Below are 13,502 nucleotides of genomic sequence, written 5' to 3' on the forward strand. Positions count from 1 at the left end.
CATTTCCTCTATTTGGTATATATTCACAAGAAATATGAGCTAGGACATAAATAGACATATACAATCCAATGTTCAATACAGCACTATTTACAATAGCAAAATAATGGGAGACAGTCTAAGTGACCATCAATGGAAAAATGGATAAACAAACTTTGGTACATGCACACAATAGAATACTATACAAACTTGAAGAATACGATGAATCTGCAAAACACCTGATAACATAGATGAAACTCAAGAACATTATGCTGAGTGAAATAAGTCAATCACAAAAGGTCAAATATTGTATGAGACCATTATTGTAAAAGCTTACAAAAAGGTTTATATACTAACAGAAACTATGTTGACTATAGATACCTGTTAGCTTGGGTGACAGGCAATATACAAGGAGGTAGAGGGCAATACACAAGAAGAAGAATGGTAGCAGATGAACAATGAAGACAGGGGAAGACTTGAGGAGGTATGCATGTGCTAAATGGGCAAGAGGTTTATCATGGTTTATACTGAACTTTGGAACAACAGTGTTCTATGAGTAGATAACATGTATTGAGATATAGACTGAATTGATAAAGGAGGGAAAAATATTTATGTGTTTGAATATCTTGTGGGTATTGATTTCCTCTGCCTACTATTGTAAAATAGACATTTGTATGTGATAGATATGAATATTGGGAATTATGATGATAGAAAACTTGTAAGCCCACCTTCAACCTATAACTAATTAGACATGCTAAAAGGGGAAACAGAATTTGCCCCCAAGGAAATAGGTTTCTTGTTAGGCTTTTGCAGAGTATGGGGTGTCAGGTGGAATCCTGAGTCCCACCCAGAACCTTCTGAATTGGGACATTCCCACTTGAAATGGCATGCAGACCAACACAGACCTGCTGGTAGAACAGAAGATTCTTATCAAAAGAAAGACCTACAGGGGGGAAAAAAAAGCAGACATAATGGCTGTTAGAATATCAAGAAAGCTGTTTGCTTTGGAAGCATCAAGGAAAGAAAAGTCAGCCCATCAGTTAAAATCCCCTTCTAGGACTGAAACTCAAAGGGGACCTGTAAGCAGTAAAGTATGCTGGCTGGTGACCACCTGGTTCTACTTGTGAGTAGAAATGTGGGAAATGCAGCAATGAAGACAGGAGCTGAGTTTGACCATGTTCCATTGGCACCTGCTGACCTTGAGATAAGAGAGAGAAGAGTCTGAAAAGCTGGATGGTCTGAAGTTTAGGAGGATGTGTGAACTCCTGAGTTCAAGGGCACTGACCAAGCTCCTATGATCTAGGACTGAGAGTGAAGTGGCCAGCTAGTCTGAAGTGCAGGTAGGTGTGTGTGAACTCCCAAACTTGCAGCTAGTATCCATTTAACCTAGGTTGGATGGCTAGTTAACCAAAATGTAAGACAAGGAAGATAAAGACTTTTGATACTGAGAAAAGTGCAAATTGCTACGATTTGAAGAATCGTAGCATATTTTTGCCTATGAATAAAGTGAATCAAAATTCCAACTAGAATTGAAAGATTCTCCATATCAATGAACAACCTTTTTTCCTCAGTATACTGGGTTGATGAGTCGAGAAATTTAGAGTTTGGCTATTAATAGTGGGGGAGCCACAAAGGCATCAAGTGACTGGCTTACAAGTTTTCATGAGTGTGCTTAGTTTCAAAATGAGGGGGTTAAGGTAGAATCCTCACTGAATAGTTTCCCTTTTTTCCAGATGGATCTGGTGAAAGGGGGTGGGGAATGATGGTGATAGGATTTCATAACTCAGTTGTAATTGCTGTTGTCATAACTGTAATTGTAGAAGATGTATAACTGAAAGGAGAGAGTAGTTAACCTTTCATTTCAGAAGCAGATGATCCTATGACCATTAAAAAGGAAGAGCATGAGTGGATAGTGAGATCCCTCTCTAGAAAACTGATGACAGCAGTAATGGTGGCATGAAGAGACAGAGTAGTTGCAGGCTCTAGGCCAATAGCCTGAGAAATGCTGTGTGTCTGAAGGCGGGAGGCTAGCTGGCAGCATGTGTCATTTGGACATTTAAATGACTATGTATTTTTGTTTTTTTGCAAGGGTACATCAAATATTTGTGTCTTGTTCATTTGTGAAATATAAGATATGAATAAATGAGGAGCCACTACCATGTATGGCTTAGGCTATTCTCTGTGTCAGGCGTGGAGAGATTAAACCTGAATAGAGGTGACAGGAGATTAGAAGGAAAAGGAAGACACAAGACACAAACAAGTTACGTGAAAGTTGAGACTAGGTGGGACGCAGCACTCTGATGGAGATACTGCAACCCAGACCAAGTGTAGCAAGTTTATTTTATACACATCTCAGAGGGAGGTGCTTGGGGCAGGGTAAAGAGAGCAAGAACACCTATAGTTTTATGCTAGTATTGTTTATGCACGGAGTAAGCAGAACTTTGTCAGAAAAAAGTAACTTGTGGTAGCTAGCTGAAACATAGATTGTTGTTGTTGTTAAGTGCCGTCGACTTGGTTCTGACCCATAGTGACCCTGTATAGGGTTTCTAAGGAGCAGCTGGTGAGCTTGAACCACTGACCTTGCAGTTCAAATGGCTTTGCAGTCTGGTGCATTAACCCACAGCACCACACCAGGACTCTGAGACATAGATTAGATATAGCTAAATGTTTGTGCAGACTGAGCTAATGGTCATGGCTGTGTACAAGGAAAGATTTTGCAAGTTCCTTGTGCCCAGGGGCAGCTTTGCAAAAACCCAAGGGGCAGCCAGACTTCAGTGCAGCCCAATGTTGCGGGTCACAATTGCTACATGGCGTACCTTTGGCGAGCCATGTCCCAAGGCCAAGCTTTGCAAATAACCTAGGGGGCAGCTACAAGCCCTCAGTTAAACTGCCTTCAAGCCCAAGACCCACATCTCAGTTGCTCCCAACAAGCCACAGGAAGGAAGTAGAATAATTGTTACATGGTGATGACTGTAATCATTGAGGTAAAACAAAGTGTATAATTTACTGAATGTAAAGCTGATGATCTTGTCTGTAACCTTTACCCAATTCATACTTAAAAGTTAAAAAAAAAAAAAAAAAGAAAAAGAAATTGAATTGAAGACTAGACTAAATATACAACCATTAAATATATGGAAACTATGGCTTAAAATACCCATAAAAGGGATGCAATTCTTAGAAGTTTTATTCAGCAAACGAAAACATTTTTAATGTGTTTTAAAAATGTGATTCAGCAGTCCTGTTTACCTATCTATACTTCTTATTCTATAGACTCTAAGAGCCTATTGGTGGTATCTGTCTTATTTGCTGCTGTACACCAAAGCCTAGCACAAAACCTGGGAAACTATTGTGGGAAAGCTAGAAAACCTTTGGAACACATTAGCCTTCTCACAATGGTTGCTAACTTTCACAAAAGTCAGTAGATTTCAAGCGAAATTTCAAATAGCTAGAATAGGACTGTGTTCTTGAAGATTGATTCCTGGTCCATCTGCTTTGGTACTACTCAATACAGGAAACCCCTTAAGAATAAAGATCTTCATAGAAAATGGCTCTCCCTAAGGCCAGTTCACTACAATAACTTAATAAACAAATCATTTCCATAACACGATGAAAACAAACAAACAAACAAACAAAGACTTGTTCATTGATTATGTCTTTATGGAAACTATAAGTAAGCTTGATAGAAGTAATTTTAGTAGAATACTTGTGCACCAAAGTTTCAACTTTAGAATGGGTTTAAGAAAATAGTAATAGGAATATATTGGAGACAGTACGATTGAGCAATCTTTCTGTAAAGGAAAGACAGTAAATGAATTAGACAAGAAGGGGAAATGTAGGTTAAAGGAGTTATGTTTTGTTTTGATTTGATTTGCAGTTGTTGTTGTTGTTGTGTTTGTGGGATTGAACTAGAAGAGAGGAAAGGTACTGATACAGGAGAGAGAGAAGGAAGAATTGATGTTCTAATGTAATTGAGTAGAAGAAATGGAGTGAGATCTGATTCTTAATTAGTGGAATTGGCCTATCTCTAATGGTCAAGAAGAAGATCATATATATCAGTACAAATGAAAGTTGATGTAGTGCAGGGAACTTATGAAGTTCTCTGAGTGCTTGGGATTTTTTTTAGAAAAAAAAATTATAAATGCAATGATTTAAATATAAAATGCATTGGAGAATTAAAGTCAATAATGACATGTTTGCATATACATATAAGTTAGACTTAAAACATCCTCACCATGCATCAATCTTAACCTTTCTCCACTCTGCTTTATAAATAATGTTTAGCTCTAATCATTATAGAAGCAACAACATGACATTCTGGTCATGACATTCTGGTTAGGGGGATGTAAATATCTTTAATTTTTCTTTCTTGATCATAAGTTTCCCTTACATATAATTCTTCTGAAATAAAAACTGAAAAACATCCCTTTGTGACAATCCTTAAAAAAAAAGCAACTTCCTTTGCTAGGTCTCATGGGAACTAGATGTTTGCAGCCAATAGTTCCCTGCGGTACTAGAAACATCTGATAGAAAACTTAAGTTTTTATGAATCATTGCGCTTAGAAACCTGACCTGAAAAGGATAACATATTTTTCTTTTCTTGAATAAACTGTGTACAATAGCATTTCAGCAGTTAGCTTAAAAGACATTTGATTATATATTTTTTAAATGGTTTTATCTTATATCCTGAGGCCACTAGAAAAAATGTATTAATTAAAGAAAAAAAATCAAGTATCTGAATGGCCTACCACAACTTAACTTTCCTCTTTATTTTCATTTCCTTTGTCTATGTATTTCAATTTCCATGTATTCCCTTGTTTCTTTTTTTATTGGGCATAGAAGTTGAAAGGGATCAAATTCACTTTAAGTTTTACATTCTTCAATAAGCCTTGCCAAAGTGTTTTCCCACAGTTCTACGAAATTCAGCCTTCTTCCCTCTTCTATAGAACTTATTATAGTTTGCTCCATAAAATTTGTGCTTTAATGTAGTCTGTTTTTTAATTTTTTAGTAAATGTCACTCAAAGTGTTTCTGTGACCTATTATCTCATTCCTGATGGAAGCAAGTATATATTGTGAGCTTTCTGTATCAGCTAAATACCTGAGCCATTCAAGGATTTTCACATAGTAGCTGCTCAGTGGAATTGTGTGTTTGGAGACTGACTCTGTACTATGACCAAATACTTGTCCATGTAAGTTTCCAAACACTTACCAATACTACTGCTCCAAGGAGTTTAACAGCAGTACGCTTGCCACTTGTACTTACAGTATCTCCATGAAGTTTTCCTGCAGAATAAAAAAGGTTAGTATTTGTTACTACAAAATGTATCAGAATCATCCTGATGGTTTCCAACAACTTTCGGAAGGTCCCGTGACCACAGATCTATTTATACCAGTAAAGTCAGTGAGTCTTGCTATTTTGAGTACTTAAAATGGAACATTTGATGTATAAGTTTTTCTAGTTTGAAAGCTAAAAATTTTAAGATGCAGAAATTGGAATTACACCAGATCAATCTCATTTTAGCTGTTGAGCAAATAAAAAGGGTGATACCATTTCAAGAATTAAATACTCAAAATTATTTAAAGTTTGTATTTGCATTTAATTTTCTTACAAAGAAACGAAGACCTCTATCATGTCAAAAATTAATTTAAATTTGGAAAAGAATAACAATATTTGCCTTTTACCATCAGATCTTAATATGATGATGAATTCCTCTGAATTTCTATTTCTTTTAACTTGGATATTATGTCTATAAATACAAACAATCATTTTTCAGAAACAACTTTCAGGTGACAAAGATTAACCTTTAACTAATTGATAGAAATAATGTAAGAGAAAAGGAGCTTAGTTACATAATAGGTTTTTGTTCCTGAAAATTTAGGATGGGTGTTGGTGATACAAAACAAAGCAGTGAAGGTTGACAGCTTAGGAACCCGAGAAAGTATACAACATAAAGTAGACCTATTGTATAATCTTTGTGGACCTGTTCCCGTGGCTATTGATTGATTGATTGTTGTTGTTGTTAAGTGCCCTCGAGTTGGTTCCAAAACATGCCAACCCTGTATAGTTTCCAAGGAGTGGCTGGTAAATTTGAACTGCTAACCTTGTGATTCAAACTGACCTTGCAGTTGAGTGCTAGCTACCAGTGGTTAGTAAAGCTTGATTCCACAAGCCTCAATTATCATTATATTTATGTCTTGGAAGAGGGAGGAAAACATTTGACCTGTGATCCATCCATTCTTACACCAGAGAACACCACTGGGAGGAATAAAAGAAGCAGGGCTTCTGTTTTGAATTGAATTGTGTCCCCCAAAAAAGATATGTTGAAGTCATAACCTCTGATACCTGTGAATGTAATTCTCTTTGGAAATAGGATGTTAAGGTAATATGTGATCATACAACTGAAGGATGGGTCCTCATCCAATATGAGTGGTCTTAGAGGAGAAGGAACAGAGGGACACACACAAAGGGGAGATGGCTATGTGAAGACAGAGGTAGGATTGGAGTAATCTAGAACCCAAGGCATGCTAAGGATTGCTGACCATCACCAAGGTACAAGGATGGAAGAGGATTTTTTTTCCTCATAGTCCTAGAAAGAAATTATCACTAGCAGCATCCATTTCTAGATCACTCAATATGTGGCTCTTTGTTACAACAACCCTAGGAAATTAATATATGTTTCAAATGGACTTTAGGCGAATGTTACTGCTGAGTGCCATCGTGTCATTTCTGACTCATAACAACCCTGTATAGCGTTTCTGAGGAGTGGCTGGTGAGTTAGAATGGCTGACCTTGCAGTTCAAACTGACCTTGCAGTCCAGTGCTTTATCCCACAATGCCACACCAGCACTTAATATAATAGTGGCCCTGTATAGGGTTTCCAAGGAGCACCTGGTGAGTTTGAACCACCAATCTTGTGGCTCAAACTGACCTAGTGGTCCTGTGCTTTATCTCATTTGTTAGAATAAAGCCATCTTTTCACTGCCATGCCTTTCGAAGCTAATCCTAGGTAAGGATTATCAAGAGTAATTAGAACCAAGGATCTATGATGTACAGCTCCTATAGAATGTAACCGTTTCTACAGCTGTCTATGGAGATGTCTGAAGCTCTATGGTAGTCGAAGTGCTACAACTATAAGAGGAATCAATGGACCTCACTTAGAATACCTTTTTTATTCTAGGATAGAGGAAAGAAAGGAACTGAGGAGCTGCCCTCAATGTCCTAGTCCCCTCTGCTTTGTCTGAGCCTATGGGTGCCTCTACCTTTGTCATTATTTAGTAAAGCCTGATACTGGGTAAGGACTCTCCCTTTTGTAAATCTGATTTGATTATCTAATTCCATGTGTTAGACCAAGAAGCACTTATCACTATTATCTAAGTCAATGGTTCCCAAAGACTATCATGTATTAAAACATTAGTCAGAGAGCTCATAAAATTGTTTCCTTGGTCCCTTTCAAAGAGATGTTGATTCAATAGATTTGGATTGGTACTCAGTACCAATTTCTTGAATTAGAAATATGTGTGCGTCCAAATGATTTGGCCATATCACCAAGTCAGTCTTTTGTTGGCTTGGTTTTATATTTTTGATTGCATTAAAATATCTTCAGTTTATTATAATTTTTTCTAGGAATATATTATTTTTAATGCATTTATTTACACATAGACATTAGATTATACGTAGGAATACTAAAGGAGAAATGATCTTATTATCTTCTATCAGGTGGAAACAGTACATTTTCTTGAAAGGATTTTTGAAAGTTAAATATAGGGAGCTTTGAAACTTTTTTTCAATACACTTTATTGTGCGTGGTTATTTTTGTTGCTGTTTTTTAATGGCTAAGCATTTATAATTTACATTTAGAGTCATTTTTTTTTAACAGTTTGTTCTACGTAATATATAAAGTACCTTTTAAGGAAACTTGGTTTTCATTATTTCTTTCGTGCAACTATTTCTAGATTTTAATAATGCTTGCTCTTTATTCACAGTTGTTGTTGTTGTTAGGTGCCATCAAGTCGGTACTTAACCCATAGCGACCTTATGACCAGCAGAATGAAACACTGCCCGATCCTGAGCCAACCTCACTACTGCTGCCACGTTTGAGTCCATCAATGCTGCCACTTAGCCAATCCATCTCATTGGGGGTCTTCCTCTTTTTCTCTGACTCTCCACTTTACCAAACATGATATCCTTCTCCAGTGACTGGTCCCTTCTGACAATATGTCCAAGTATGAGAGACAAAGTTTGGCCATCTTGACCTCCAAGGAGTACTCTGGCTGTACTTCTTCCAAAACGAATCTATTGGAAGCCCATGACACTTTCAATATTCTCCTCCAACACCATAACTCAAAAGCATCAATTCTTCTACAATCTTCCTTATTCACTGCCCAGCTTTCAAGTCCTTGACAACTTCAATCTTTTCTCCGTTGATAAAAATGTTGTTTATTGGTCCAGTGGTGATGATTTTTGTTTTCTTTACATTGAGATGTAATCCCTACTGAAGTCTGTGCTCTTTGATCTTCATCAGTAAATGTTTTAAGTCCTCTTCACTTTCAGCAAGCAAGGTTGTATCATCTGCATATCACAGGTTGTTAATGAGTCTTTCTCTAATCCTGATGCCATGTTTTTCTTCATAGAACCCAGCTTCTCGGATGATTTGTTCAGCCTACAGGTTGATTAAGTATGGTGAAAGAATACAACCTTGTCACACACCTTTCTTAATTTTAAATCATTCAGTGTTCCCATGTTCTGTTCGAACAACTGCCTCTTGGATCAGGTACAGATTCTTCACAGTAGTGACAGGGAAACTATTATCAAGAGAAGAAAGAGTGCTGCAAATATAGAAGGTTGTTGATGGTTGCTTAGTTTTACAGTTCTGCTATAACAGAAATCAAGTCCTGGTGTCGCAGTCAGCACTGGACTGCTAACCACAAGGTTGATGGTTCAAACCCACTAGCCACTTCTTGGAAAACCTATACAGGGTCGCTATGAGTCAAACGTGACTTGATGGCACCTACTAACAACAACATAATAGAAGTACCACAAATTGGCGGTTTTAAAGAACAGAAATTTATTTTATATACTTCAGGAAGCTAGGTGGCTAACTTCAGGCTATGATTATAGGGGGAGGTCTTTCTTTGTTTATTTCTTCGAATGACTGGCATGGGAGCCTGGAAATGCAATGGTTAAGGGCTTGGCTGCTAATCCAAAGGGTGGTGATTTGATGCTACCAGCCACTCCATTAGAGGAAGATGTGGCAGTCTGCTTCTGTGAAGATTTATCACCTTGGAAACTCATTGGGGTACTTCTCCTCTGCCCTAGAGGGTAACTATGAGTCTGAATCATGGTTTTATTGGCTGGCAATCCTTGCTGATCCTGGACTTGTAGATTCATCTGTTTCTGTCATTGTCAGATGATGTCTGCCTTCCCCTGTAGCTACTCTTTTTATAACTCAGAAGTGATTAGCTTTAAGACACATCCTACATTGGTATGATCTTCTTAACATAGCAAAAACCCTATTTCCAAATAAGATTATATTCATAAGAATTGGCTTTAGAATTTTTGCAAGTATTTCAGGGGAAAGGGTAGGTGGACATGATTCAATCTATTCCAGAAGGTTGGTGGAGAGAAGTGATGGGGACTTCTAGGAAGGGTTCTAATTATACTGCATTAATCCAAAACACAAATACATGGCAATTACACTCCTAACCTCGAAAAGATATGTATAATTCTTATACTACTAAGTATATACTACTAACGCAAGTCATATGACAGAAACAGGCATTTTGCAAACATCAAATTTTCTGGCCACATCTTTGTTCTTAGGTGCCATTTTAAAAAGTCCCTCTCTGAGTAAAATAAATTTACTCACCACTCTCTTGCTTCTTCCATCATAAAATATTTTCCATCAAAAAGGTTGGCTCTAGATTAATGATTAGTCAAGAGGGAAAAATACATTTTGCTAAATATAGAAAAACTTGAAGAGTCTTGAATTCTCTTTAGCACAAGCAAAACCCAACTTCCTGATTCAATTTAAAAAAAAAAGAAAGAAAACATGCATATGGTTCATTGGTTGTCAACTGGCTTTTACAAAACACCATCTTGATGAATTAAGAGTAAATGAATGAGAACCATATGGATGAATTTTCTTTGAAATATGCCCAGGATTAAGAAGTTTAAGAAAAACCGTTCTTGGCAAATATAGTTTTGAAGTTTTTGGTGGGATAAAAATATTTGAAAAATAGTCTGAAGTGTTTTGTTGAGCCCAAGCCTTAAAGTACCAAATTTTGCAATCCACAGGGGCAAATTGGTGATAATAAACCTTTAGAAAGTTTGGGTAAAGGGTCTTGTTCTAAGAAAAAGTCAGATACCAATTTGATCTTTTTTTTTTTTTTTTTTTCTTTTTTGGCATTAGGCTTTCTTTTATTTATATATATTTTTAAAGAATAATCCATTTCAAACGTCTCAGAAGTTATCCTGTCTAATGTAATATCCCTGTCCTGGGACTTTCTAGCCTAAACTTGAATGTGTGAACTGATGGAAAACTTACTCTTTTACGCATTCTCCTTCATGCAGATATATTGGCTTGTTTAGGCCTTAACAATTTATGAAACAGATATTATAAGTGCCCTTATTTTTTTAATGTTTTATTGTGAATTATTTGATAGTTTACATAGGAGAACATTAGTTTTACATACATCTTATCATATATTGTTTCATTGCCATGGTTACATTCCCCTCCAAGCATCATCACCCAGCCAAAGGGTATATACTACAAGCCTGCCTCCCGGATCATCAGCACACAGCTCCTCTCCCTCTCTGTGTCTAAAGTCCCCAGCCACTCCATCTTGCCACATATTCATCTCTGCCTCCATCTCAGGTATCACTGCTTCTCTGGGTAGGGTCCTGCTCTCCGCTGTTCTCCATTGATGGTCCCAGGGACCTCTGCTCCTAGACTGAAAAGTTAATCAGTTCCCTCCTTGCTACAAAACATCTACCTTTATATTCCCAACCCTCACAAGCAGTCCTGATAACAATCATTGACTATTGTATCATAAGAGACCTATCCACATTTCATTTCATCAGCCCCACCTAGACAGATTGGATACTACTCAGTGGAGATTCTACCTTCCGCCACACCTTCTGGATCTAGGTTCCCTCTTGAAAGCTTGTAAGCCTGTCACTTCTTGCCTTTGTAGCTTCCCCCTCCCCCCATTTTGGGAGGCCAATGTCCAAGTTGCCCATCCCTGTATACTCTGTGTATAGAGGGGGTGGGAATGATCCTTGCTGTAAAGATTTGTGCCTCTTTTGAGCTACTGCATCCATAGGCGTAGGTCAAGTTCATCAAATTGTATCAGATTACTCTTTTTTTTTTCTCTTCTTTCTTCTTCTAGTTGAGCTCTGATCATCCAGTCATTGAAGCCAGGTCAAGTGGGTATTATCTGCAAGTGTGGGTGTTCTTGTGCATATGCCCTCTCTTCTTATCAGCTGGACACGTCACTCTTTACTGTAGTCCTCTGTGTCATGGACTCTGGGCCCAAGAGTCCCCACCCAGGTCTTGCCACACTGCAGGCCAACCAGGTCTCCACCCAGATTCACAGGAGTCTATTGAACGTTAAAGGGTTTAACTTGCAGCTTCGTTGCTGTTTTTCCCTCACTTCCCCTATGTCGGTGACGAATGTGGTCACCAATCAGAGCATGTATCCCCATTGAGTCTTAGTTTTGGAAGGGGGTTTGCACTGAGGAGACCCGACCACTTACCTTGATGTCTCCTGGGCAAGCAATTTGCTTGTTCTTATAGTAACAGTTGGTCTGCCTAAATTGTTTTGTATTTTTCCTGTAGGTCTTTCTTTCAAGAAGTATCTTCTGTTCTTTTAGCCACTCCAGGCTGGTCTGCTAGTCCTTTCAAATCAACTTGATCATCCTTAAGGGAAGTTTTCAAATAGGGTTCATTTCAGAATTCAGACCTGCTCTTACTGTGCGTTGCTGTTGTTGTAATGTGCCATTGAGTCAGTTCCAAATCATAACGACCCTGCTTCTGAGAAGCACTTCGTAAATTTGAACCACCAACCTTACTGTTCTAATCGACTTTTTAGTAACTTAGCTTATCCTTGTTGTTAAGTACTGTAGAGTGGGTTTACACTCACAGCAACCTTGTATAGGGTTTCCATGGCGCAGCTGATGACCTTGAACCAACCTTGTACTGCAGCTTGTTAACCACCAGGACTTCTACAACACCACAAGTTCAAAGCACAAGGTCTAGCCTACATTTTCAACGTTTTCCGCATTATTTCCCTATTAATAGTGCAAAAAAAGCACCACTAGTTAAAACACTCAGCTGCAGAATTGAAGGCCAACAGTTTGAACTCACCAGTGGCTCCGTGGGAGAATGATGCGGTGGTCTGATTGCCTGAAGAATACAGCTTGGGGCTAAGCTTTGTGACGTAGCTGCGTGAGCTAGAGTGAGGGGGAGAAGCCCCTGAGCGCCAGCCCGCCCTCTTTCACCTGGCGGAGGGGATGGAAACACCTGCCCCAAGTGCTGGAAGCCAACCGCTGGCAACGACAACGCACCCATCCGTGTCTCACCGCCCCGAGACCCGGCGGGTGTCCTCGCGAGACAAACTCGCCGAAATGACTGCTTCCAGTCAAGGAAACGTTGAGAGAAATTTTGAGTCGCTGGACCTCACAGAATTTGCTAAGAAGCAGCCATGGTGGCGCAAGCTGTTTGGGCAAGAATCTGGACCCTCTGCTGAAAAGTATAGCGTGGCCACGCAGCTGCTCATTGGAGGCGTCATGGGATGGTGCACAGGTTTCATATTCCAGAAGGTTGGGAAGTTAGCAGCAACAGCTGTAGGTGGTGGATTTTTCCTCCTTCAGCTTGCCAACCATACTGGCTACATCAAAGTTGACTGGCAGCAAGTAGAGAGGGATATGAAGAAAGCCAAGGAACAACTGAAAATTCGTAAGAGCAATCAGATACCAAATGAAGTCCAAAGCAAAGCTGAAGAAGTGGTAACGTTTGTGAAGAAGAATGTCCTTGTGACTGGGGGATTTTGTGGAGGCTTTCTGCTGGGCGTGGCATCCTAAGGCAGACAACTTTGGGGCTTGTTTTCTTCCATCATTCATCCGAAAGTGTTCATTGCGTTTTTTCTAACCAGAAGCCTCTACACTCCATCGTAGGACATTGAGTCTCTCCTTACCTTCCTGTCCCGTGCCTTCCAATCCTTGCACTGACAAATCCGAATAGCTTTCTGTTGGTACAAGGTAACTTAGTATGGACCCAACTTGAACTTGTTGATGATGGAAGAGACACACATTACATTCTTGTACCGGCACACTCCCAGGAGGTTAGTCTATAGGTCAGCAAGAATTTATCTTTCTGTGAAATAAAACCAACTAAAGAAGAAAGTAGACACCAAGACAGCCACTGTAGTGTGAAAACAGCCATAGACGAAATGTAAACTGATGGGTCTCACTGCCTCAATCAAACGGTATACTACAGCAAGAGATCTGCATGTACTTGTTATTGTTATC

The 13,502-nt window shown here is 38.8% G+C and overlaps 1 protein-coding gene across 1 annotated transcript; it reads left to right on the forward strand.

Annotated features, from left to right (window-relative positions):
* Window positions 1-12,481: 12,481 nt before the first annotated feature.
* Window positions 12,482-13,055, forward strand: LOC102810655 (FUN14 domain-containing protein 2-like). Its single transcript, XM_006834170.1, has one exon. The coding sequence runs from the start codon at window positions 12,486-12,488 to the stop codon at window positions 13,053-13,055; it is 570 nt and encodes a 189-aa protein (XP_006834233.1). The 5' UTR covers window positions 12,482-12,485.
* The last annotated feature ends 447 nt before the right edge of the window (window positions 13,056-13,502 follow it).

The sequence above is a fragment of the Chrysochloris asiatica genome, unplaced genomic scaffold, assembly GCF_000296735.1.
Source record: "Chrysochloris asiatica unplaced genomic scaffold, ChrAsi1.0 scaffold00009, whole genome shotgun sequence".
Taxonomy (NCBI): Eukaryota; Metazoa; Chordata; class Mammalia; order Afrosoricida; family Chrysochloridae; genus Chrysochloris; species Chrysochloris asiatica.